This window comes from Microtus pennsylvanicus, chromosome 12 (assembly GCF_037038515.1).
Source record: "Microtus pennsylvanicus isolate mMicPen1 chromosome 12, mMicPen1.hap1, whole genome shotgun sequence".
Lineage (NCBI taxonomy): Eukaryota > Metazoa > Chordata > Mammalia > Rodentia > Cricetidae > Microtus > Microtus pennsylvanicus.
In genome coordinates, this window is record NC_134590.1 from 1831379 (window position 1) to 1859228 (window position 27850).

Below are 27850 nucleotides of genomic sequence, written 5' to 3' on the forward strand. Positions count from 1 at the left end.
TTGGTGGAGTGGGTCTTCATGGTACATACGAAGGATGGCACAATTTGCCACTTATGTTCTTATTCTGCCTCTCTGTTTCCTATGCTGGCCTGGAAGTTTGATTCTTCCTATTGAAAATAATTTGTTTTTTAAGTAGAAAAAATTATTATTTTCCACGCTGATCTGTATTTCATACGGACCAGTGATTCAAAGTTTACAGTTGTATTGTAGAGGTATTTTTGAAATGATGTGTATAATAGAGTTTTCATTTCAATATTGACTACAGATCGGTTTGGGTAGGATTCTGTTCAGTTCCATGTACAGAACTCTGGAAAATTCAAAGGGACTGGGAGGATCTGGAACATGCGTGCAGACCTTTGAAGTCAGGGCACCATGGTTATCATGTTTCATAAGTGAAGCCAAGACAGACTCCCCTCAAATTCAGGATGAAGGGTGTGATCATTTAGTAAATAAAAATTGTAAATAAAAATCATTCTCTTTCATGCTGAATTCTCTGACCCATAATTTTCTTTAATAACTGTATACCCATAAGTTTGGGGAAGTAAATGCAACTCTGATTCTTTAACCACCATTGATGCCTAAGTCAACTCTTGCATAAGCCAAGAGGCCTTTTGCTTCTTATTTTATTATGAAGTTCTGAGTGTCTCCCACCTCACAGCCATCAGCCACTCTTGTCAGGATTTCAAGGGTTTCTGCATATAGGGTCTTAGAAGTCACAGGCTAATGAAGAGTGGGTTGCAGAAGCTTGAAAACAAATAATTCTGCTTCAAAATGAAGCTCAAGATCCTTCAGATGGTGCTGCATTGAGTAACTGCCTTTCTCTCTCCCCTCTCTAGAAGGAAAAACTTGTGTGGTTAATTAGCATCAGGCCCATGTTCCTATTGTTATGTAAACCCATTTTGTTATGTGTGCAACAGCAATGTGTTTTGCACATGTCATTTGCCTGGGACCCACGCCAGTATTTTAATCAACTGGCCAGACACTGGAAACACGGGGCTTGGGAGTGGTGGCAGAGTTCCTGGCATTCGGGTCTTGACTTTGCCTTGTTTTCCACACACAGCCCCCTCCAGGTGGATATAGTCATCGACATACAACCCGCTCGAGAGGGCCCTGAGGTGGTCAGAGACCTCATCCTCATCCTGAAGTGCAAGAAGGATGTCAACTGGGTGATCAAATCCTTTGACGTCAAGGGAAGCCTGAAAGTTATTGTAAGTTGGCCGCGCATTTCTTGGTCTTGTTAAACAGCAATGATTTAAACTGTGGTTGTGTGTGTTATTTTTGCAAGGATTCTGCGTCTTTGAACTTTCTAGATCTGTTACCTTCTACTTTGCAAACTTTGCTTGGTTTCGCCTGATAGGACAGTCAGTGTGGTGGCTAAAACATGGCCCTAGGGAGTATAATATGTGGGTTTGAGTCTTGGTTCTTCTACTTAAAAATTACAGCCTTGGACAAGTCCTTGAAGCTTTCTGAATTCCAGTTACCTCATTAGGAAAGTTTTGAAATGAATCAGTGTGTTTTCTAGTCATAGTAAACATGAAGCAATGAACAAAAGTACATTTTTCATGTCTGAGTATTCTTTAGAGACTCAATATCATTTTACTCTGGAGTTAGGTGCTTAGGGAGGAAGGAAGATCCATCTGATCACAGCCGTGGCATAGACTTTCCTGTTGAGATAAATATGTATTCCCAGTGCTGGAGTGTGGGAGGCAGACTCAGACTCCTCTGAGCTCATTGGCTATCTGTACAGCCTAGCTGAATGGTGAGCTCCTGTTCAGGGCGAGACCCGGTCTCAGAAACAGAGGCAGGCATAGCGTGAAGAAAACACCTGATGTTGACCTCTGGTCTCCATTCACACGTTTGCACACCACACACACACTTGTATATGTGTCACACGTGATTTTTTTCAAAAGTAACCACAGGTGTGCTCCAGTTTATCTCTGGAGCACTGTTAACGTGGTAAGGTGATAGCGAGGTAGCTAGTTTGTTGGGAAACTAGAATGTTAAAGTTTGACGGAATAAAACTCATGTCAGGGGAAAACTATTTGACTGAATATTGGAGCAAATTATATTATGTAATGGGTGTGTGTGCATGTATATGAATTTATATATGCATGTATGTATCACACCCCTTGGCATCTTTTTGAAGAGTAAAATTTTAAGGTATTTTTAATTGACCGGCATCTTTTTCAGTGCCTTTTTCGAAACAGCTGGAGTTGATTTTAGATTTTTGATTTTTTTTTAAAAGAGATTGCCTTCGGTTGTTTTGGTTCTGTGTCCACTCGCACACAGCACCTTCCATGGGATCCAGCAGTTGGCAAAGCCAACGGTTCTCTACAATCCCAGCCTCATAGGTGAACTCACCAGAGGAGCAGACAAAGCCAGTAGCACACACATCTCAATTTTAAAATAATTCTTCCTTGTTCCTAGGGGTTTTTTAAAATTTATTTTTCTTAGACTTTGAAACAGTCCAAATACCCATCAAGTGTAGTGTGACAGATGAAGCTGGTGTCGAGTGCAAACCCCAGCCGTGATTTTCCAAGGTCGTGGGTATTTTGATTGCCTTCCCCTGGCATGACATGAGGGGAGGGGTGGTGGCGACCTGGAGTGTCTGCTGCTTTTGCTGCCTGGCACATCAACCGAATGTTTTTAGCTTCAGAATAACAAAAACAGGAAAGAGAATCAAGTTTTGAAAGGCAAAAAAACATACGGTATGTTTCAGTTCCCTGCTGGAGTGCTCACGCACGCTCTCAGCCCTGACCTGTGGCTCCTGCTGTCCCTGAATGCATGTGACTGGACAGCAGCAGGCCTGGGTTTTGCTTTGAAGGTCCCTGTCTCTCAGAGGAATCAGAAAGACTAGAAATGAGATCGGCCATCATCCCAAGCAAGATCTGTTTCTATTCCTCTCTTTGGCTGGACTCGAGTTCCAGGCCAATTTTGGATAATACATGACAACATTGCTAAACAATTAGGTAATGTTTCATCATGTTCTTTTTCTTCTCCAATTCTCCACTCAGTTTCAAGCTATTTGACTTCTAACTCCCTGTCCCAGATGTGAATCCGAACTGTGCCGTGAGGGACGAGTGCATGTGAAGACATAGATTTAAGTTGCTGCTTAGAAAAGGAGACGTAGTTTGTGGAGAACTTTATCCTTGTCTTCCCTGTACTGACAAGGTTGCTAAGTGAAAAATAAATAAATAAATAAAGGATCCTGACTGGAGCAGACAAGGCCAGCTTCAAGGTCCGTCTCCCAGTTCATGGTGGAGAGTCTAACCAACAAGGGGTCTGTTTCTGTAACTGTGAAATGGATACAGGGTGACAGCAGTCGCCTTGAAAGCTATTGTGTGGTTCAGGTGACTTCGTTGATCCCTCAAGTGCTTAGGGCACATAGGGTCCCTCTCTCCCTTAAAACACACAGGTAGGTGGAAATTCTCAGCTATGTGTGTTACTCAGTTGCAAGCCTCAGATTCTCTTCCACCGTCAGAAGAATGGCAGAACCTTGCTCCTTGTATTAAAGGAAGATTACCTAAGAAATATATGTACATAGTAGCATGCACCCATTGTAAAAAGAACTCATCCTCTTTCCATAAGTGCTTGCTGGAAGAGTTTGTCCACAGGAAGTGAAGTGCTTCGTGAACCAAGGTGGAAACAGGAACCACAGTTCGTAGGGAGGCGAAAGAATGACCCCGTGGCGCGTGCGTGGCTGTGCTGAGTTGTCGGAGCTGCAGCAAGGGCAGCATGCAGCCTGTGTGAGGGACAGTGGTCAAAGAGATCGGCAGAGCGATGCACAAAGCACAGCACTAAAATGTGGCTCTGTCTTGTTCCCTGGGTGCCCTGTAGACAGCGTGCTGTGACTTCTACAGCAGGGAGAGCTCCAGAACAGGAAAGATGAGGGGGGCTTCACAGCCGTTCCCTCTTATGGGTCAGAGAAATGGGTAAAGGCTCCTGGGCCAGAGTTCTGTCCCTGGGACCAGCATGGTGGAAGGAGAGGACCAGCTCCTACAAGTAGGCCTCCAAGCTCCACCCCCCCCCTCTCTTTCTCTCTCTCTCAGACACACACACACATAATAAAATTATAATAAATTTAAAAGTTGAAAGCTATTTCCTCTTGTGCTCTTTGATGCAGCGTCACAAATATGACTTCTTCTTAGAAAACACATTGCTAGTTTAGAGCCTCAGTGTATGTGTGTGTGTGTGTGTATGTGTTTGATATTCTCTCCCCACTGCTCCCCTAAAGCCCTCCTCCCTGCGCCATCATTTCTAGGGCATGGGGCACAGCCACTTAGGGTCCACTTAATACTTCACAATAGAGTTGAGGAATATGGTGGTGGTGTTTGGGGAGACTCCCCTTGAGCCCCCACTTGACTGTATTACAGTTGGGAAAACCTGGAGAGTCCAGGAATACAAAGGTGAGGAATTTACTCAACGCTGAGAACCAATTTGCCTCCCATTATCCCGGTTCTTGCTGCTTTACTAGCATGTAGAGTGATGTCCAATCTTTTAAGTTCCAAACCATAATTAATATGAATTACCCTGACAGCATCTAGATTTATGTGGAAAGGCATGAACAGATCACTCTGTCCTGGTACAGCAGGACAGGTGGCCGTTGAGATGATGGGATCTGGAGAGAGTATTTTCTCAGCTGTCTGACAACACGAACGTCTAGGGCAGAAGAGGCCAGGCGGTATTGTTTAGGCCAAGGTTGCGGTTCCAGCCAGTCAAAACACATGCTGCTTTGAAAGGCTGGAAGAAGCTGTGTCTCAGAAACTCCCGTTGACCAAATAGTAGGCTCTGAGAGCTGCCTGGGTCTTCCTTGATTTCTGTGCCATTTCTGTCTTTCATCTCTTTTTCATTACCACTTCCTTTTCTCACCCATCCTCCCCCTTCCCTCTCTCCCTCCCTTCCCTTTCTCTCTTCTCATTATTCCCCTAGAATTTTCCTCTGAGTTTGAGTAAGAACTAAACTAATCTCAGTCGTTAACAACCAAGCTTACAAACGGTAGCAGGATTCTGTTTCTCTCCATCTGGTTTCCTGCGTGCACACATCGAGTCGTGAGCGGCCAGCCTGGCAGGTTTCCCCTAGATAAGCTCTTTGGGTAACAGGAGACGATCTTGGGTGACAGCTAGTAAGCCCTGGAGTATATGTGTCCTCAGACAGTCTCCCACAACCGAGGAGGCCAAGAGAATGAGAGCCTGTGCATCTTTTATGACTTTACAGTGGGAAAGAATTAATATTTAGTCATGTTTGGGGCCAACAGAATGGGAAACAAATGAGGCATTTAGAAAAAATGCTGCAGATATGCAGGAGAAAATCACTGGGCACGGAAATTAAAGGGATTTTGATGCAGCATGACAATGGCATAATCTATGCTCTGGAAGCTTCTCTGCTCAGCCAGAGCAGTTGTGCAAACTGGGCCTTGCCCTTGGGTCCCTCTGCAGTGGTCAGGTCCCTCACCCACTGACAAGATCCCTGTCACGGGCGTCAGTAGAGCACATAGACCCTGCCACGCCCTGGCTACCCAGAGGCTATCCGTATCCTTCCTTGAAAGAACACCAGCATTTTAGCAATTGTAGCTGATTATTACATAAGAGCTAACCTTTCAATATGGCTTCATGAATTTTCATGTTGTCGTTATATAGGGACCACATCAATCTTGATGTCCTTTCAGTTTCAATAGATGTGTTGCCTATATAAGAATATGTAGTTTGTGGATTCCTCTTTATTACTAAATAAAGTGCTAATACTTGAGCAGTTTCTTAATTAACACTCCAGACCATAAAGTGTAGTATGTTAACAGAATTGGCAAGTGTATACAACTTCAGGATGGCTAAACCCATCATAACTTATAGATGAAATGTAAAGACTTGAGTTTTACATGTGGAAGTCTATAGCTTAGACAGCACTGGGAGAGTCACGGGATCCTACTGTCTTTCCTTTAGGTCGAGGCTGCAAGAGGCAGAACCACGGAGTGTTTGTAACAGAGTGTGCACACCTGAGTACTTTATACACAATTTTGAATAAAAATAGGAAGGGAACATTTGAAATGTGTACTTAGCACAGGCAGCCAAAATAAAGTGAGAAGGCAGCGTGGGTGGGCGTCACTTTGTGTGTGTTAATTTGTATCTCAGTGTCTTATCCAAGGAAGACAAGAGTTGCAGGGTAGGTCCTCATTATACAATCTAGGATCTGCTGATTTCAGGTAAGCTCTTATTCAAAGGATCCTTTGAGAATATCTCTTATTCTTTGACAACTTTATACATGATACAATGTATCTTGATCATGCCTACTCCAGCTCCCACCTTGATCCCCTTCCCACGCACTTGTTTTCCTGTCTTTCATTTTGATGACTCACCCAGCCGGGTCAGTGCTGCCTGTTGGGCCTAGAAAGCACTTTCAGGTTTATACTCACAAGTGAAATTTTGCTCTTCCCTTTAGGCTACCAACAGCGTTGGCTTTGGAAAAGACAGTGAAAGATCCATGACCGTGACCAAGTCGATAAAAAACGACACCCTTTCCACCCAAGAGAATCTGGTGCAGTGGGCATTGGATAATGGCTACAGCCCAGTGACGTCATACACCATGGTGCCTGTGGCGAATAGATTTCATCTCCGGCTTGAGAACAATAATGGTACGCGTGGTGTTCTGTCTCTTGGATGAAGTGTTTTTGTGAAAGACACTCACGTCCATGTGATGGTTACTGGTTTTCTGTGGTGCGGTTTGATAGTTTGTCTGACGGTGTAAAGCTTAAGCTCACGTAGTAATGGAGGCAGCCGTAGCGCATATGTTCCGTGACAGATTACATGTCAGGCATGTTTTGTTCACCAAGTCTTCTGTGATTACATTAGAATGATTAGTGACCAATCACAACTGAGAAGACCAAGGGGGCAGGACCATTGGGGAAAAGCCTGTGGTCAACGGCTGAAGTTTATGGGAGAATAGCCATGGGGACTCAGACGGGGGAGAATTTCTTCAGGGTGTGGAGTTTGGCTAGCAGAAGCAGAGTCTGCAAGCCCTTGGGAGCATCTGGAGTTTTAAAGTAGGTGTGACCTGAACCCCCTAGCTCTCTGATCTCTGGACCTGTTCCTCACCCAATGGTACCGTGTGGTACAGTACTGATGGATCGAAGCTTCCCAATCGACCTTCCCACCCAGCGTTAGTGTTTCTTTACTATTCGGGGAGGTGTTACTTAATCCCCAAGCCTGAACCTCAGATTCCTTGTCAACAATCAAAATAACAAGAACAACATCTCCCCTAGTGAGTTGCCAAAATGTTTTGTTGATGTTTTCCGTGTGGGGTGGTAGTGTTTTTGTTTGTTTGTTTTTTATCAATGTGCGTGTTGAAAGCACTCCAAAGCTGTGACTTCCTTTGATGCTTTGTCTATAACATCCTTTTCAAAAGGATCATGTTGAAGGAGGCGTCACGTCTCCTAATGGTTTCTGCCTATCTTACCCTGAGCCTTAAGCATCCATCAGCTGGGCTCAGATAACCATGGATGCAGAGAATCCTGGGGAAACACGAGTTTCTCTCGCAATTATTGGAAACTTGGCGATGCTCCATGTGGCCTTTACAAAATTCTATCTTCCTTTCAAGGAATAAGTGTGCCTAAGCGGCTCTCCTCTTCCAGAGTTGAGGCTCAAAGGACCAGGGTACCTGGATATCGCCTAGATTTTTATCAGTCAAAAAGAAGGCAGCAAAGATAATTCTAAAAAAGCAGTGTTAAAGAGGCAGAGGACTCACCCACTATGATAAAGAACCTGGGCTCGATCCTTGGTGCTGCAAAATATAACATAAAAATGCCAATGTTGTTTCAAGAGATATTTTGAGAGATGATTTTAAGACCCCTGGATTAAATGAAATATTTTAAGGACCTTTGCATAGCATGTTATTGCCCCAATTGGCACAGGGATATAGTTGGTAGGAACTTAGAAATTGTCGAGCAGAATGGCTCTCCCTCGTGGTCGAGCGTTGCCGTGGTCGAGCATTGCCGTCACACTAGAAGCTCCAAACACTCACTGGAGCTGCATTTTATCCAAAGCCCCAAAGTGATTTCAACGTGAAGCCCAAGTTGAGGATCATGGTTACAATCTAAACTTTTAAAGTTTAAAACTCGGGAAACTGAGTCACAGAGAAATAAGTCACATGTCCGAAGCCACTCAGCTAGTTAGAACCCCCAATCAGAACTGGGGTTTCCACACTGCTTAGTCAGTTCTATGCCCTGCGCTTTGACTCCAAGTTTGTTACCAGTCACCCCGTCTCTAACGATGACGCAGCCTGGCATCAGCCACTCACAATGCTTCACCTTTTGTTTCCACAGAGGAGATGAGAGACGAGGAAGTCCACACCACTCCTCCAGAGCTTTGGATCCTGCTGGGCCATGGCCACGGGCCTACCCTGGATAACCCACCCTTCCTGGGAGGGAAAAACAAAGATGAAGGTCTCCCGTTCTCCTTCGGAAATATCCCCAAGAAAGGCTGGAAGGAGGGAGAAGATAGGATTCTCCATCCAAAGAATCCTGCCATTCCCAGCATCCCACTGTTTCAGGACCACAGAAAGCCGGAAGAAGTACAGGGGGGTGTGGCCAACGCCTTGTCGGTCAAGTGTGACAGTGAAAAGTTGACCGTAACTGTGAGCAAAGACTCCCTCAGAGACTCTCTCAAGGTCAGTGGCTCAGTGTGGTCCTCCCAAGAAACGTTCCCCCAGCCAGCTGCAATCCTGCGTCCATTATTTCCCTGAAGTTATTTCACTTTTGAACCCTACACTTGGTAGTTTTTCCCCTCGTTGGATGGGCCACTTCCCCTGGGCTACAACCCTCATCCGACTTCCTGTTGTTCTCAAAAGAGGAGAGGAGTTCAGATCCTCCTGTGTCAATATTTTGCTATTGGGTTTTCAGTGCCAACAAACACAATCGGGGGCTGTTGACAGGTGGTGGGTGAATGGGGAGAAGGTGGGAGGGGAAGGGGCACGGCGCAGGCCGCAAGCCGCCTCTGTCTGAGGTAGGCTGAGGTAGGCACTGCCCCTTCCTGGGCTCGTCGAGCAGCTGTGAACCCCTCCACTCTGTTGTCCATTTCAGACCGGTAACTACTCAGAGATAGAGCTCACCCTGTCAAATCATTCCTGCAAAGCCAAAATGAACGGCACCCACTTTGTTTTGGAGTCCCCCCTGAATGGCTGTGGCACTGGACACTGGCGGTCAGCCCCTGACGGTGTGGTCTACTATAACTCGGTGAGTACTAGTGGTATGGCTGGTTATCACTCAGTGTGAGTCTCCCCACGTCTCGGAAGACGACGGGGATGGAGATAAGGCCAGAAGTCAGATCTCAGCAAAATGGGATGGACTTTGACCCCGAACTCTTCTTTTGGTTTATCAGTGAGTCTGTGGGATTTGAAGGTTCTGTTTTCTCAGCTGGAGCTGTGGTAATCACACATTTCCTCCTTCCATCTGATGATGGTCAACCAGGAAGGAGACAGTGCCTGTGCCATCCTGCTCTGGTCACACCGGAGGGTCAAATAGGTTGGTCTTGATGGGAGTAAAATCCCAAAGCCCTAGGTTATATGTGCATCTCCGGACAGCTGACTCCTTCCCTCATGAGTTTAAAATCAGAAAAAAAATCTTGGTAAAATTATCAAGTCTCTCCACCTCTAAGAAAGACCCTAAATTTAAGAAATTTTATTTTTGAAGTTAACTGAGAAAAGGCTGCACAAGTGCCCCCCTCCCCTCTACAAAGATCATCCACTGCCGTCCGTATGATAGTGAGGTACTTGACTTGGACATTTTAAACTGATTTCCAAATTAGTACTGGGAAGAAACGGTGATCTACTGAGTCTAAGGTCTCAACTGCTTCTAAAGAATAAGGATATCCTGGTCCCAGAAGTCACCTCTTTCTTGTATGCTTTTGTTTTCTCGACTGTTAAGAGCAAGGCGTGAATTCTCCAGCTGCTTGCCTCAGACACCTCCAAGCTCTCTTGCCTGCCTTTTCTTCCTCCCCCTCCTCCTCCCCCTCCTCCTCCTCCTCTTCTTCTTCTTGGCAGCTCTCCACCTTTGTTTGAGGTGCAGCAGGTTAGCTCTCATCCGCGTTGACTGTAGATTCTGAACGTGGCAACAAGTGTGTAAGTTTCCAATGTGTGGAGCTTGTTTGGTGAGTCCTCATCCTCATGACGTTTTCTGGACAAACGTACCCGGATACAAACATTCCTTATTCCTTTGTCTGAGACGGCTTTATCGAGCCTGGCATCAATCCGCGCATCTGGAGTCCCCATCTCCTTCATGGCAAATTTCTGGATTGCTTTGAGTGCCCTAGGAGCATGCTTCTTGAAGCCCACCCCATGGATGCGCTTGTGAATGTTGATGGTGTTTTCTCAGGTCACCACCGTGATGCCTGCCTTCTTGCTCCTCCTAGTCTGTCCCCTTCCATGAATGACACAGCAGTTTGTAGGAATCTTCAGACTTCCTGTTTGTTTTTATTTTCCATTACGCTCACTATTTAATCATATGAAATGGGAATAAATCAGGATTTTATTTGTGGAGTTGTGATCTTTGGGTCACTTTTCCATTCTATTCAGAACCAACCCAGTAGAATAATTTCAGACAATGTTAAGACAGATTGTTGTGGATAGAACATTTTCTTTTTTATACTCATACACACAAGAAAAGATAGTGGGAAGGATTGAGAATAAAAAGGGGGCAGAGTATGCAAGACCAGAGAGGAGAAGAATTGCTCCATGGAAACATTAGGCGCCATGCTTCTAACTTAAACCAAACTTTCCACAAACCTTCGAAGGTCCAGATAGAACCAGAGGTTTGCTCAGTGGGTAAAAGCGCCTGATGCCAAGCCGTACAATGTGAGTTCAGTCCCCAGGACCCACATACGGGGAAAGGAGAGAACTGACTTGCAAAGTGTTCTCCAACACTCTCTCTCTCTCTCTCTCTCTCTCTCTCTCTCTCTCTCTCTCTCTTTCTCTCTCTCTCTCTCTCACACACACACACACGCATTATGTATGCACACATGTACACACACACATGCGCGCACACACAATCCAGACATTATAAAAGATCAAACACTGACACAAATTAGAAAGTGTCTGAGGACCCACAAGATGTGGGCCAATCTGTCAGCAGCCCCAGCTCCTCCACTTCCATGTCTAATGTCCCCACTATTTGACGTAACTTATAATTATTCAACATGGTTATAAATAAATCTATAATTTTTTGCAAGGAAAAAAAATCCAAATTTTGGTTCAGATCTCCAGCTTGAGTTGAGCTTTTCTGTATTTTCCCATCACTTTGAGGTTTAAAATCCTAACAAGTCTGGAGAATTTGCTCTTGCTGTTGTTTGTATCCAGTCCGATTTTCTGTTTGCACCGAATTGTTCCGTGGGTGCAGAGGCACATGACTCAAAGCGGTGCATCTCCTGCATTCTAGATTGTGGTACAGACGCCATCCCGTGGGGATGGCAGCGGCAGCGGGTCAGGTGGCTTTGAAGACTTGGAGTCAGGTGACAGTGGATTTTCAGGAGACACGGATGAAGGAGAGGCCGTCCCCCCGAGCCGAGCTAGAACTGTGAAGGTATGTATTGGTTTCTCTTAGTGGTTTGCTTTGTTCTGTTGTGGATTACGTTGTTCATTTGGTTTGTCTTCACTGGGAACTGTCAAAACAATGAAATTGCACGTAAAAGACCAAAGCATGTGACTGATGTAGCCTCATCTGCTTGGAGGTGTTCCAGTTTAACTGCAGCTTGCGGCAGCTGAGGAATCCCAGTGGCTTCCAGGATCCGCTCGATGGAAACATCACCTTCAACATGGAGCTGTACAGCACAGACCTCTTTCTGGTGCCCTCCCCCGGGGTCTTCTCTGTGGCAGAGAACGGGCATGTTTATGTGGAGGTAAGAATAGAGTGCTGGCCACGGGCATCCAGCCTAGTACCCCGTGCAGCTCCTGTAACACTAGCTGATGCCTTCATCTAGGAAACAGCCTGGCTCAGAGAACTCCTCCAGGTCACTTTCTGACAAAAAAGGGGGGAGGGATATTGGGATGTTATGGCATATGCTAAATGGATGTAGTGGTTTTTTTGGTAAATGTCAAAAAGAAAAAAGTGAGAAAAATGTGATGTCTACCAGTAAAGCACCCCGCTTGTTTCGCTGGCCACACTTTTAGGAACAGTTTTGTTCATTCATCCAGTGTGAGAGCTAGGCATGGACGCTTTCAGATTGCCTCCCACTTTATCGTGGATTTCCTGTCGAGTGAGAAGCTCTCTGTGTGTGCACATGCATGCGTGTGTGTGTGTGTGCGTGTATGTGTGCATGCATGTGCATGTGTGTGCGTGCGTGTCTGTGTGTGTGCACGTATGTGTGTCTGTGTGTGCATGTTGTGTGTCTGTGTGTGTGTGTATGTGTGCATGTATGTGCATGTGTGTGCGTGCGTGTCTGTGTGTGTGCATGTATGTGTGTGTGTGTGTGTGTATGTGCATGTCTGTGTGTGAAGTTGTTTCTGCCAAGTCATTATCTAAATCGCCTCCCGAATTTGTCAAAGCCATTTCCCATTTCCAACAGCAGTCATCACACAGAGCTTAAATCTGGAATGTCTATGAAAATATTAGGCAGTGGTGGTAATAACGAAATAGTAACCGCTGATATATATTGCTGTTTCATGATGTACCAAATGCAGTTGTGAATATCATCACCATGAATTGACTTGTTAGCAGGATCTTGTAAGAGTGGACTCATTTTTAAGATCCGACTTTCAGATGAGAAAATTAAGATTCAAGACGTCCAAAGTAGAGCAGCTGTGGAGTCCTACCTCTCGAGGCCACGCTGCTGGCCACCAGGCGCCTCTGTCATGGCCCCTCAGCTTGTCATTTGAAAGGGAAGAAAAGATAACTCCGTATCAACGTCAGTGTCTAAGTTCACAGATCCATTCTGGGGAAGATGGACCTACGGCAGCAGGCTGTCTGCCGTCTGTGTGTCCTGGGCAGAGTCTGTAGTGACTCCATTGGCATAGCATCTGCTGGTCTCACCGAAAGGCATCTTTGGCTTTGGTGCGAAGCAGCTGGCTGCTGTTGTGCCTCACCGTGGGAGGGTGAGAAGCTTCCTTAGGTGACAGCCACGGCAGAGCACCTTTGTCATTTCCAAAGACAGACAGTGCGCGTGGGCACTGGGTTGGCGTGGAGCCAGGTAGCTCACCATGCTTTCTGGGTCATAGTGGAGCCGTCTTCCCCGCTGCCCCTCCCCCATTGTGCATGCATAGCAGCGCTTTGGGGGAACCGCTGCTCTGTGTTGTTCCTAACCATGAGTGTCCCTACAACAGGGCTCTTTTCCTCGGCCTGTTCTGTGTTCACAGCCCACAGCCTCATTAGTCTGACTCCTGACTCTGCCGTGGGTTGGAAAAGACTACTTAGCTACAGCTTGCTCTTCTCCAAGCGCATGCCTAGATCTGTTCCTTTGTGGCTTTGCCAATTTATGCCAGCCAGTGGCTAATCTGCCTTGTGTATCCCACCCTCAGTATTTACTCGCTTACTTGAATTGTGTTGTTGGGAGGTTCCCTCTCCTGTCCCTTCCGTCCCTTCTACATTTTCACTCTTGTTTTTCCTTCTATTTCTTTTCACTTATCAAATTTTTATAGTTAAATTTGACTTTAAAAGTGGATCAAATATTTTTTGCTGCTTTACATATCAAGTATGTTAAGAAGGATTTGGAGTAGTTATGAACCGATTTAAACTTGACTGAAGCTACCTAAAACCTGAAAGAATCTGTAAATGTTTTGCTAAATAGGGTAGCAACTGGCCATGCCCTGTCTTTCTTTCCCTGTTTGGACTCCTCCTCTGGTAGGAAAATTTTTTTACTTAAGTAAAATAAAACTTCATAAATCACTGGCTTAACCTGAAAAGTCATTTCTTGGTTTCTTCTCCAGCTGCCCTCCTTAGCCTTTTCTGGAACCTTTACTTCCTCTAGTCCACAGTTCTTTCCCCTAATCCAAGGTGGTCACTCCTGGGTGACGCCTGGTGATAGACTCAGTTCTTCTTCTCAGTTCATCCGGCCTAGTCAGTATCTAGAGTCGCACTGCTAACAGTGGGAGTTCTTACCGGCGGGGACCCACGCTGTTGGCGTGAGCCTCTTCTAGTCGCTGCTTCTCACACTAACTGCATCTTCCGCATTAATTTCTGCTACCATCCTGTAGGTGGGAAGAGAGCTTTTGGTCCGCACGTCAGGAACAGAGCGTGGAGATTCCTGGGTCTGGTCTCATCCCCAGCCTATAATCTTCCTACCATTCACTTCTGGTCCATTCTGCAGCAGGACCTAAGGTTTTTCTCCTCCGAAGCACTGAGGAGACAGTCTAGGCAGACATTCTGCCTTTGCATGCCTTTGAAAGTGAGAACAGAGTCAGCATAGTTTTACACTGAAGACTGAGTTCATGTTAAATAGCACTTTGTGGTTTAACATGTATGTAACTTACCTGGTAATTTCTCTAAGACAGAATAGCTTGTTCCTCAGAAATAACTCGGAAAGATAGTGAAGGTAGTATTTGTGGAATGTTAAACACGGTGGCAACATCGTAATCCGCTTTGCCCTCTGTTCATGTCCGTGTTGAATGTCCCACAGTTACCAGTGTGGGATCTTTGGGTGTGCTGTGGATGAGGGTTCCTGCAGTGTCGGGGATTTCCCCTGGGCGGGTTCCAAGTGCAAGGTTTGTTTATTATCTCTGTCTTTTTAAGCATTTGGGGGCTCATGGTGTATGGATGAGGACTAGCTTTATTTCTAAAGTGTTGAAGTTTATTATTTATACTTGGTTTAGTCAAGGAAAGAGGCACCGAAGTCAGGCGAGCAGTTCACACAGCCATCACACATCACCAGACAGTAAAGCCAGTCTTGCTCCAGGGATTCTAGCAGGGTTCAGGAGAGCTAAGGTTTGAATGCTGTTTACATTTGGCTAAGCACTCCTTCCCGTGTCTAAACAAAAGAAACCTCAGTAAGATCTAGACACGGCACACACATGGAAGAGGGAAATGGAAATGAGTTGGAAATGTCTCCAGATTAGTTTTCCCTTTAACGCCCCCACAGGGGGATTAAAGAATGGCAGGAGAGTTCTTGGCAAGGCTGGCTTGGTGCCAGGTTGGTGACGGCCACCGGGTCACACTGTCCCTGGTACAAAGCACCACGGGCCTGCTGACTGACAAAGCAGGCTGCGTCTACCACATCCTGCTCTCCTGGCCTTGCTCCGCTTTCTCGAGTAGTCCTGCCTGCCTCCAGCACGTGGATTCTCCTCCGTCCTGAGCTACAGGGCAGCATTAAAAAACACTGGTCCCGGTCATAATCTGCTATTGTGGCATTGCAGGCTTCGCCTGTGTGTGCTTATTTCAGAAAGTCCACTCAGGTGCATAATTTAATTTTACTTTTTTATCTCCGAGGGCTTACAGAGGGCCAGAGAGCCTTAACCCATTTTGTATTTGTAACTTGCAGCGTTTGAATTAAACAGTTTGTTGTCATTCGCGTCAAGTTTAAATGGGAAATATCTTTCATCAATCAGTGTGTGTTTCTGTTACTGCTAAAGAACTGTAAATACGTTATGAAAACAGAGCAGTGTTACCCAAAGAGCTGTGTCGGGATAGCGTCTGGGTGGCTAAAGTACAAGACGCCAGCCATTTCTGACTCCGCCTTGTTCCTTGGCAGGTATCCGTCACCAAGGCCGACCAAGAACTGGGCTTTGCCATCCAAACCTGCTTTGTCTCTCCGTTCTCAAACCCGGACAGGATGTCTGATTACACCATTATCGAGAACATCTGTCCCAAGGATGAGTCTGTGAAATTCTACAGCTCCAAGAGAGTGCACTTCCCCATCCCACACGCCGAGGTGGACAAGAAACGCTTCAGCTTTGTCTTCAAGTCCATGTTCAACACCTCCCTGCTCTTCCTACAGTGTGAGCTGACGCTGTGCACCAGGAGGAAGGGCCCGCAGAGGCTGCCGAAGGTGAGTGGGCTCTCGTCTGTCTGGACCGCGATTTGGGCATATTTAGGTCAAGAGATGCCCTAATGGGAACGTGGAATCCAAGTTCCTGCAGGCTGAAGTTGTAGTTTTGAGTTTTTGAAGTCTGAGTGAAGCGACAGGGAACATGTGCTTTAGGTTTTGGAAAATAAACCCTGACAGTGAGTTAGTTTTTCCGTATGCACTTAGCTGTACCTTAGGGTGATAACCCAGGAATGACTTCCACCAAGGGAGAGGCTGGCCCTGGCTCTGTTAGTCAGATAGTGTGCTGTGCCAGAAGAACAAGGAATCGAAAGGACGAGATCAGTGTGAGGATTAATTTTTCCAGGTCCCAGTGAGACTGGGATTGCAATTGTTTTTTTGACCTTCTCTGTGTGGGTTATAAGATGGCCTTATCTCGGGAGGATTTCTAAGGGAAACTAACAAATATTTTACTTTTGCCTGGTTTCTTATCAGCTCATCGTATTTGCCTCGTGTCGTTGCCCATATTAAACGGCTATGTTCTGTTGCCACAACAGAAATTAGAACCCTTTGACCTTGTCGGAGCAGCCACTGCAGGGGCTCAGTTGGGTCAACTGTGACACCTTGTTAGGTCTGCCTTGTGTGGGACAGGTATCTCCTGCTGTTGCTATGAGCTAATGTGATTTCATATAATTTCCTCTGCGTGTTTATTCTGTAACTGTTACACACAGTCTAAACTGGATTCTAATTCCCTGGGAATCTGGGATCTACTAGTGTCTCAGAAGTCCAGAATCAAGTTGTAGCATTTATATGTTTAGAATTCTCTTATATAGAGACTGGAAGAAAAAGTAGGTGGAGAAAAATACCTATTAAATAGATTTCTACTGACCTGAATTCCTTGAATCATTTCCCTGAGAAGTCACTGATTTTTGTCTACAGCCGACCACCAATCCTCAGGGAACAAAGCCAAAGACTCGGGCTCTGCTCACCTGTCTGCTTCTATAGCCACTGCTACCTTTAGTCCTCTAGAAATGAAAGTAACACACACTTCCCTTCCGGGTAGCAGAGCAAAGGAGGCAGGATGCTGAGGAGGAACTGTTAATGCCTTCTTAAAGGCAGCAGTTCCCTGTTCCTAGTAACTCCTGAGTACTTCTGTGACCTTCTAGGAAAAGGTACCCATGATCACCGAGTCTTGCCCTGCCCTTTGCTGTGAGTTAAGTGTCTGGCCCAGGGTCAGCCTCTGAGACAGAGTTAGCATGGTACAGTCTTAATTAACTGGAGGGCTAGCCAGAGAGTCAAGGGAGCTACAGCAGTATGAGATTCACGTCTTCTCAACAGCATGCCTTCTTCCCATCATGACATGCCTTTCCCTCTGCAGCAAAGTTCTTCTCAGGGTGTTAGGGGTTCGGTGTCTTCTCACGGTGTGTATCTGGCTTATGTGTGGCCCAGAGAAGCATATCAGATATGATACCCTCCACCTCCAGACATGTCGTCCCTGATAACTTTCCAGACTTAAAATAGCTAGAAACTGCTGGTCTTGTACTTCCACGCCTGGGTGACATAGTAGAACATGTGTGAGGTGCCGCGTTAAATGTTTGCAAAGTCCAAACCAAAACAAACAGATGATGGTTGTGGGAAACCTAATTTTATAGAATGTAAAAAAAAGTCCAACAAGTATGACAATATGTTTACAATTATCAACAGATATAAATTCTATCATATCGCAATAAATGCAGTTTCCCACAATCACAGATTATAGATGTTATCACAAAGAAGCCATTATTGGACAGGGCCAAGAACATAGTTTGCCCATTTGTCAAATGAATTCTGAAACTGTTTGTGGGGAAGGGCTGAGGAGGATGTCTGTAAGCTGTCCGTTGATATTTGCATCTTCGAGTACAGTGGAAACACACCAGGGCTGCCTTGCTGTCTCCCTGATTATTTAGGGTTCTTTGAAAAGCACACAGATGTCATTCCTGTCTTCCCCATGTTAGCAGCGTGAGCTCTCTGGTGAGGGAGCAGAAGACAGCGTGCACACAGATGCCCTGTCTTCCCCATGTTAGCAGCCATGAGCTCTCTGGTGAGGGAGCAGAAGACAGCGTGCACACAGATGCCCTGTCTTCCCCATGTTAGCAGCCGTGAGCTCTCTGGTGAGGGATCAGAAGACAGCATGTGCAGGACTTGTGACTTCCCTATGAGCCATGACCGTGACTGCTTTGCTCTGCCTCTCCGCAGTGCGTGAGTCCTGATGAGGCCTGCACCTCTCTAGATGCCGCCATGATCTGGACCATGATGCAGAATAAGAAGACGTTTACCAAGCCCCTGGCTGTGATCCACCAGGCAGATTATAAAGGTGAGAAGGGGGGGCCTAAACCTGCTCCTCGTAGACATCCCCAAAACACACATGGCGAAGGAGAAGATGGCACCTGCAAGGTTCCTCTGCCCTTCATCTGCATGGTGTGACACGTATGCACACATGCATGCACACAGACACGTGGAGTAATGTTTCCTCTGACCTTCATCTGCACGGTGTTACACATGTGTCTCCACACAGATGCACAGAATAGTAAATGTCATCCGACCTTAACCTGCATGATATGATACATACACACACACACACACACACACACACACAGAGTAAATAAGTGTTTTTAAAAATTCAGTTCTGTAAATCGAAGTCCAGTTTTGTTCAAAAAAATAAAAGCCAGTGCTAGTGAGATAGCTCAGCGGGTTAAAGGTTAAAGCCATAAAGCCTGCCTACCTACATTGATCCCTGAACTCACAAGGATGTAGAATGAGAAATCCAACTTCCCCAAGTTGTCCTGACATCCATCCGCATGTGTTTCATGGTACACACATGCACACACATGCACACCCACCTGTAATGAACACATAAATGTAAAAAAAAAAATAGCATAAGGCAGTCAATATAGAAAATACTTCTTTGCCCCAAGAGAGTTCCAATTCTGCCACTGTGCTGTGTGTAATTATTTACAAATTCTTCTTTAAAGAACAGATGAGGGGCAGAGAAACAGCTCAGTGGAGGAGGGCTAGATAGGCGTAGAAGACAGTGGGTTCGATCCACGCACCACAAAAGAATGACATCATCGTAAAGGCTGGCTCCGCGCTGCTCCTCTCCGCTGCATTTCAAATGTACTCCTGTGGTCTGTGACGTGCTGGAACTTGCATGCTTGCATGGCCCAGCTTTCCATGCTATGCTCACGGGTCTGCTCACTCCGTGCTACAGAAACGCTTCATCAAAACCACAGCTACCTCTGGGAGGGCTTCTCATCCGTGGGCATCGTCCTCTCAGGAATACTGGAAGGAAGCTGAGATTTACGAAGGAGTTTTCAGAACTCCATTGCTCCTCCTCATTCCCAGGGTTTCCATTCCTTCATGTGTAAGAACACTCACTGAGCTATACTGACTAGGAAAGAAGGACAGACATGTCCTGAAATGTGTGGTGTCAGCACCGGGGCGACAGGCAGGCCCAGACAGCCAGCGGGGAACTCCAGGGACTGCGGGGAGAGCATCACAGCCCCAGGGACCCGAGAAAGCCAGGATGCATCAGGCAGCTGTCAACAGCTGAGGGGTGGGGCCGCATGTCGCATGGGTGATCTGAGTAGCTGCTGTCCTCCCTGTCTAGAAACAGCCTTGCTCTCAAAGGGTGTCAAGCTGAGAAAAGACTGGCAGAGTGAGCGGGATGAGAGGGGGTGTCAAGCATCCAGGGTGAGATAAGCCAGCACTGCAGTCGTGGACCGTGTCCTGCCACCCTGAAGGGCAGAGAGAAGCCTAGCAAAAGCCGGCCAGCAGCTCAGTCCCGGCTGCTGGGCGTTAGAGGGGAGCCATGGTGGCGCCGTGGTGGCTGGTGCTGACACCAGATCTGGGGTGCCCTGGGATGGTACTTTGGGGCCAGGACTGGCAGGACTTAGCAGTGAGTGGCTCTGGAGCAGTCGTGAGCTACCAGAGAAGAGACAGGTGGGTGCTGGTCAGTTTCTCAATAAGGGGTGGCCATTCCAGGTGCCTCACCCCTTCAAAGAAGCAGGAGGTAGAGACTGGCTCACAGCCCGGAAGTTGGGCCGCTGCTCTTATTCCCTCCATACCCAGCGGGCTATGGCAAGCCCTCACGACCTCCCTGGTTCAGGTTCTTATCTGGAAAGGAGAGGTTAGAACAGGGACATGCAAGCCCTTGCAGCCCCGACACTTAGGAGGAGCAAACAGATTCCAGTTCATTTCCTAACTGCCCTAGATGCTGGGTGCATACGTCAAGTGTTTATTGGGTTTTGTCTTGAATGTAGCTTGCTAGGCTTTTATTGGTTGGTTCTCAGTCATTCAGTAGGTAGTCTCACTTCAACTAGGTTGCCCAACTCTGCTACCCTTATCGTCGCGTCCAGGGGAAAGGAATAGGAATGAATTGCCTTGCAAAGAATTCATAGTTGAGAACAGCTGACTGTGTTTTGTGCTATAAAAGTAGTTAACAATAGCAGCAGCCACCTCGCTCCCTGTCCCTTACCCTTACCCTATTTTGAGAGCACGCATTCAGCTGGTAATTGAACGCAGCAGCTGGTTGTGCCCCGTGCCAGACAGTACTTAGGCATTAATATTACAACACTGTAACTTCAGCAATCCTTTCATTCTTTTTTTAAAACTCCAGTGGTATTTTTCTAAGTAATTTCTCTTGTAAATTAGGCAATTACTTTTATTTAAACTTAGAGTCATTATACTGAACACTCTGTGTTTTCTTTACATAAACACTCAAGAGGAAAGTGTTGTTTTTTTAACCGGATATCAAAGCGATTTCATGAGATTCGCTAATTGAGGTGAGATTTTAGTGGAGAAGCAAGTGGGTGAACAGTTTATGCTTAGGTTTGTGAAACAAATTGAGGAGGTTGAACTGCAGTTTCCCAAGGCTGTATGCAAATTCATCTTCCTTGGCAGGAGTAGGGGGGTTTGCTGCTGGGTTTTCGCTCCATAATGCCTCCCCTTACCTTTTGTGTTTATTTTCATTGGCTCTGAAATCATTTCTGTTCCGTATAGATCACTGAAATCTAATCTCTCAGCCACACAGGGCACTGGAATATTTTTGGGAAAAGGCAGGTGACCATTGGCCCAGTAGCAGTGGTGTATTTAAACGACAGTAACTAACGTTCTTTCTTGGAGTGGGAGACCAGGGATGACCTGTGGGGTAAGAGTGCCCAGCAGCTCCACTGTCCTGGTCCATCCCTCCTGACGTCCTTGCCATAGAGCCAACTGTCCTTGGCCATTTGGCCTGTCTTTCTTTTTTTACAGTTGAGGTTTTCGGGACGACAGATACAGGCAGAGAGTAGCAACTACCACTACCAATAATGATGACATCTTCAGACAGTGTTTCCTCCTCTGTGGGCAGGGAAAGTGGCCATCAAAGCTACATGAATAATTCTAGGTTCTTTTAATAGGCTACCATTCTTAGTGGAACCTTTGGTCTCTGAGTCCTTTGGAATCAGCCTTGGCTGATCATCGGGCTCCTTTACTCTTCACAACAGATGAAGATGCCGGACTGTTGAGGTGTTAGCCATGGCGATGAGGATCCAACATTCACGAAGCATTTCTTTTGCTCAAGGCCATGTCCTGAGTGCTTAGGGTGTTATCGAGTTTAGTTCTCACAGAGGCTTTGCGGAGAGGATGCTTTAACAAGCGTGGCCACACACCTACATATGGCAGACCAGGATGCGAACCCATTCCTTTGATTTTACACCTTTTGCAAACTCCTCCTCCTCCCATGGCCACTGTTATCAAGACAGTACTCAAGTAATCTAAAGAATATGAACTGAAAGTCAGGTGAAAGATTAAAAAAAAAAGAAAACACATTTCTTGACAGGGTTAAAATATTAGGGTGTGTTTAAAAGTGCAGACTCAGACATTCTGTGACTTTATGACTTGAGCACACACAAGCAGAAAACAAACAGCTGATGCATATTATGGCAAAACAATTAGAATAGCTGAGGCGGTGCCACCCTGCCATGGTCTCTGAGATGCTTCAGCGCGTTGGCAGCTTTCCCGGCTTTGCCATGATTTATACTCAGCTTTTAATTCCTCGCAAGTTAAACTTCAGGAATTCTGGATTTTCTCCACACTTGAGAATAAAAGCACCTGCCTATCATGAGCACTCAGTAAATGTGGATTTCTTCCTTTCCTCTCAGTCAGACTGGGATTCTTCTAGGAGAGAAAGGTATTGGGAAACCGTTTCAAATGTCAGTTGGAAATTAATCTAAAAGAGGTGTGACATTTTGGAACACATTTGGATTTTCCAGAACCAAAAATACTCTTTAAAAAAAGAGTTTGTCCTCAGGTTAAAGCAGAGATGAGGGAAAGACTGGAAATGCTGGCCGAGCGAGGTCTCGGTTCCTGAGGGAGCAGGGGATAGAACTCTCATCGATCCAGCTGCTTCACAGTTTTGAAAACCTGTTATTAAGAAGATTTTAAATGTATGTAAAATTAGAACGAACCCTCCAAGAACACATTATCTGGTTTTAGCAACTGCATATTCATGGTGAATCTTGTTTGGCCACTTCCTGTGGCCCATTTGTGTGGAAGGAAACCAAACAGTTCCATCCATCAATAATCCAGGAGATACCTCTCTGAAATCTAAGAAGCACCAAAAGATCTTGAGAAGGCTGGGCGTGGTGGCACACACCTTTAATCCCAGCACTTGGGAGGCAGAAGAAGCCAGATCTCTGTGAGTTCAAGGCCAGCCAGGGCTACATAGGGAGACTCTGTTGAGGGAGGGCTCCAGGGTTGAGGATTGTTTAGGATCACCACTCTAAGAGCGTGGCAAGTGTTGTACTTCTGGGAGAAAACCAGCAAGAGAACATGAAATGATACCCTGGGTTGTTAATTCCAAAACCATGTTTTCTGAGTCCCTAAGTAGGGACTTTGTAGTACAGTGTTTCTCACTCTGAATAGCACCCACCTAGGGCTGGATAACTCTGATGTGGGTGCCCTGTAGAATTAGCATCATCCTTCATTTCTAGAAACCTCCATATTTCCAAAGAGCCTCCTGCCCTGTCCCTGGGTGAGGACCACTGTCTAGTGGCAGAGACGTTAAGAGGCCAATGCAAAGCCTGCCATAAATACTGAAAAGAGCCCAGAGCAAGAACCAGAATCAGCCGAGTAAGGTTAGGGGAAAAAAAACCACTCTTGAGTAGCCGCACAAAGTCATCACTCCCCCAACCCCCACCCTGTTTCTTTGTGGGCCTTCTCAGCCCTGCAGTGTTTACAAGAACTGAATTAAAACGGGAGGCCAGAGGCTGTGGTCAGTTACTCATGCATAACCTACCCCAGACACGCCGGTTGGCGAGAGCTAGTTCTGACAATCTGGGGAGGGAGGTTTGGGTTCTAGAGGTAAACCAAAATTTGTTCAGACTATATGAGAAGATTTGATCCAGAATGTTGATTATAGTGTATTCTTTCTGCAGAGAGAGATCCACTGTTAAAATTCTCTTTACAGCAATATCTAGGATTCCTTTCTAACAATCCTTTCCCTAAGTAAATACGGCTGTTCCCTTCCTTTCGGCAGGCGGGTTCAGTTGTAGGGCGCTGGAAGAGATGAAGCTATTTTTGCTATAGTCAGAGTTATGGGGAACTGGGGAACAAGAAATGTTAGTTGGTAAATCCTGGAGCCTCAGCTTTGCGGTGTGGGGCTTGTCTCTGCACGGATGGTCACGACGAGACTTGACACAAGGAAATAAGGCAGGGCTGTTTCTGCTTAGCTCTCTGGGAGGGCCCTATTTGGGGTGAGGGAGAGTATTAGATCACAGCATAAGTCCATTTTTAAACAGTACCATCCATCACAAAGACCTTGCCATAAAACCTAAATTCTTACATGTGAGGTCCTCCCTCTGGGAGAACCCTTCTTTTCAAACCACGTGGGGATTCTGAGTGACACAGCGTAACCGCAGGTGGAAGGCTGGTTGGAGCTCTTGCCAGAAGTGTGTGTATACTTCTTGCTGATGCACGCTGCTGAGACCTTCAAATGCCTTCGCACTTAGTTCAGTGAGCCAAACCGTTACTTCTTGAAAGTAGGTGGATTTGTGGTCAGATGCTCACACTTCAGAGAGTTCCTAGGGGTATGAGATAAGAGACGGAGACTTTTTGTCTACTTTAGAGTATTGTCCAAATCTACAAATGTCAGTGCTAGTGTTATTATTGCTGCCATTAAGATGACACCCAGGAAAGGGCATTTTAGGCAAGCACCCTACCAACTAGGCTACATCCCCAGCCAGGAAACGCATCTCTAGAAACATGCATTTTATTATTTTATGTGTGCAGGCATTTTGCCTTCACATTTATCTGTGCACCGCTTGCCTTTCTGGCGTGCTCAGAGACCAGAAGAGAGCATCAGAACCCCTGAAACTAAAGTTATAGATAATCGTGAGCCACCATGTGGGTGCTGGGAACCCAGCTATTGTAGAAGAACAGCCAATGTTCTTAACCATGGAGCCATCTCTCTAGCCCCTAGAAAATGTATCTTATTTAGTTAGTTTATGACTGTTGAGTTCTGCATACTAAATTGTATCATTTTTCCTTAAGACTGTGTTCTAGCTTCACTTCTGTGGCTGTAATAAAGTATCCAAACAACGTAGAAGAGGAGGGGTCTACTTAGCTTATCTCCTAATTTAGTCTGTCACTGGGAAGAACTCGAAGCAGGAACTTCAAACATCTGGTCACATCACACCCACCGTCAAGAGCAGAGAGAAGTGGATGTGTACCTGCTTGCTTGCTTGCCTATACTCAACTCCATTGCTCCATTATGCAAACGCAGGGCCCTTGTTCTGGGAATAGTGCCTCCCACACTGGGCTGAACCTAAGCCAGCTAACTTAAGACAGCCCCCCCCAACAGACCACCCAATCCAATCTCAACAGTCCCTCAGTGAGACAACCTTCAATCCAAACTGTCACAAGCAGGTTCTCATTGAGTGGGTCAAACAGGCCTGAGGCCGCTGTGTGTCCAAGCTGCCCTCGAACCCATAGCCATCCTGTATCCACCTCCCAGGGGCTGGGATGTAGGAGCATAGACTGTGCCTGGCTCCTGGATTAATTTTTTAAGACACCTTAATTTTCTTAGTGATTGTATTGACGTATAACTTGAATGTCTCCTCAAAGGGCCACCGTGACACTCAGATTCAGGGGTCCATACAGTAGCTGGTTACCTTCTCAGAACCGGACCTGGCCAGATTGCGATGGTTAACCCCAAGAACTCCCATCTCCATTCACACTGTCAACCTTATTATTTATTTTTGTAAAGACCAACTTGCATTATTTTGTTCTAAATCCCACAAGTTGCTATGAATCCAAAGACTAAGTGTGTCCTTCTTTATGAATGATGATGAAGTTAAAGCCGAGAGGCACTTAGGACATACCACTTTGAACTCCAAAGAGAAAGGTGGTATCTGAGCCAGGGCCTCTTCACTCTTTCTCTATAAAAACTGGATAGATAAAGTATTTGGTTTGGGGACTGTCCAGCCCCTGTCTCAAGTGTCCGGTTCTATTGCTGCGGCAAGAAAATGGCTGTAGATCATGTGTGCTGTGCATGACCACGGAATACCGCTTTTGGGACAAACTTGAATTTCATGTAATTTTCACCTCCTGCAATATTCTTCTTTTGCTTTCTTAAATAAATCATTTCAAATTACAATTTCCCGTCTCAAGCCAGAGTGTCCTCACCCTGGTTTAAGCTCCTCGCACTGAGGAGAGCAGCAAGCACTGGGCACAAGCAGTTACTAAATCAGAGTTTCTCCAGCTAAGGACAGGGCACACACCCCCTACCCCCCACCTGTAACCCATGAAGCCAGAGTCAGAAATCCTGGTTCAGCCTTTCACTGATGTTTCTCAGCTGTGATCTTGAACTGGTCACAGGACATCAGAATCTCAGGCCACTCGTTTATAAAACAGCAATTGCAAATTCTCTTTCTGACGGCCTCAAAGGACCAGGTTTAACATCACTGAAAACCTTGGTCTTGTGGCATTCTAAGACCAGGAAGCATCTGGTCGTCTTATTAAGGGTGTCAGCATCACCTTCACCAAGCATTCCTGGAAGTCTGATTCTCTGCTGCTCTGAGGCTTCCCCTAAAGGCAGCGCAGGGAAAATGTTGGGACCCTCTACAGGCCTTGCCACGCCAGCCAGCGTGTCAGAGCGTGACCTGTGTAGCTGAAAAGGGGTGGAGTGAGAATCATGGGAGAGGTCAGCCCTGAAGGATAGAACCGGGGCCGGGGAAACAGAAATTGGCTTAGAAAGTGTGACGAAACTGGGGACTGAAAGGAGCCAGTAGAACATTAAATAAGGAGGAGCCACCAGCATCCATGAGTGAAGGACCTGGGAAGGGGGAGGGAGGGGAGAAGCTGTGTTTCATGCTAAACTGACTGGATTTGTTTTTCTCTGTACACAAAGGGTAGTTAGTCACTAGCGGGACTCTGGAGAATTCCCTTTGGGGGAGTTGTGCAGGAGAGAACATTTGGAGTTTGATGGGAAGAGGGAGGGTCTGGTAATGCCAGAGCAGAACTAAACCCTGTGGCTAGGGAGATAAGAAATGATGTTACGAAAGCCATAGATTTTCCCCAACAGGGTCTCACTGTGTGGCTCTGGCTGTCCTGAGACCCTGGTCACTATGTAGACCAGACCAGACTCGGCCTCGAACTCACAGAGATCCGTCTGCCTCTGCCTCCCAGGTGCTAGGATTTAGACTTGTGCTACTATGCCCGGTCAAAAGCTGTAAATTCTTAAAAAAATATTTCAAGAGGGGAACAGTTTTGTGAACGTATTGGAGAAGGCTGGTGTTTGGAGGTATTGAACAGTAACTAGAAAGATGAATGAATACATGCACACTCTGTCAGATCCAAAGTCTTTAAATCAAGCTGCTTGCCTTCAACTTCAAATTGCAGAGCCTCTGTAATTGGTCCCTAGCAGAATACAATGCCTGGAATTTCTGAGAGGTGCCTTTGATACATTAAGAGGAACTTTAGCGGTGGTTTCAGAAGTGTTTATTAGCTTGGGCTAGAGAGAAGGCTCAGCAGGTAAGAGTGGCGCCTGCTCTTCCAGAGGCCCAGCACCCAAGTCAGGTGGCTCACAACCACTCCAGCTCTAGGGATCCAACACTCTCTTCTGTTCTCTAGTAGTACACGTACACACACACACTCTCTCTCTCTCACACACACGTATTTATTAACACTTAGGAAAATGCCCTTCTGCTGAGAGTCTGATGATCCCTTGCGTAAATTCAGTGCATTGTGACTTATGCTTTTGTTTCAGAAAACGTTCCAGACACTAAAACTAAGGAGTCCGGTCCAGTTCCTCCCCCTCCACGTAAGTCTTTATGCAACTATTTCCAAACAATGCCTCTGGGCTTTTCTAAGAATGTGTTGGTTGGGGAAACCTTGCCAAGCTGAACTGATAAGGCAGCTCTGCCTCCTTCCCTCTTTCCTTTTCTCACTTTTCCCCCTCCCTCTGCCCTTCACCCTGTCTGTCCTTGTTCTGTGGTCTCTGCCTTTGCCACGTTAAAATTCTGACTTGTTGACCCACTGGCGCGGGCAGCCTGAGTGTGAAGGCTACAACTTCACACTATCAAGTTAATTGTTTTCATGCTTTTTCCTCTTGTGCTAGAAGAGTGTTTGCTTTGAGCTTCAGGGTGATTCCTTGCTCAGAGAGATGGTGCTAAGAAAACAAGACCACACACTTAAGGTAGGAAGAGCGGAGAGGGCAAGGAAGAGAATGAGAATTCAGTATCATTGGTACAGAACGTTGGGCGTCATGTAGGTCACTATCATTTTGTATATATTTGAATGAGTAATCGTTGGCAGTGAAGCCGGGCCCACCCAGAGTTCTTTTTGTCCTTGTGTCCCTGTGAGGAGAATCTGTGTTGACTCCCGGGGCTGGTTTCCAGGGCTGA

At 46.2% G+C, this 27850-nt stretch overlaps 1 protein-coding gene across 1 annotated transcript in view; it reads left to right on the forward strand.

Annotated features, from left to right (window-relative positions):
- The window catches only part of Tgfbr3 (transforming growth factor beta receptor 3), a 171993-nt gene that overhangs the window by 129557 nt on the left and 14586 nt on the right, over window positions 1-27850 (forward strand). Inside the window, exons 7-15 of the mRNA XM_075942916.1 lie at window positions 1061-1208; window positions 6433-6625; window positions 8312-8655; window positions 9068-9220; window positions 11417-11560; window positions 11709-11876; window positions 15657-15953; window positions 18165-18282; window positions 27214-27267. Of these exons, the coding sequence (XP_075799031.1) occupies window positions 1061-1208; window positions 6433-6625; window positions 8312-8655; window positions 9068-9220; window positions 11417-11560; window positions 11709-11876; window positions 15657-15953; window positions 18165-18282; window positions 27214-27267 (1619 nt within the window). The remainder of the gene's footprint in view (window positions 1-1060; window positions 1209-6432; window positions 6626-8311; window positions 8656-9067; window positions 9221-11416; window positions 11561-11708; window positions 11877-15656; window positions 15954-18164; window positions 18283-27213; window positions 27268-27850) is intronic.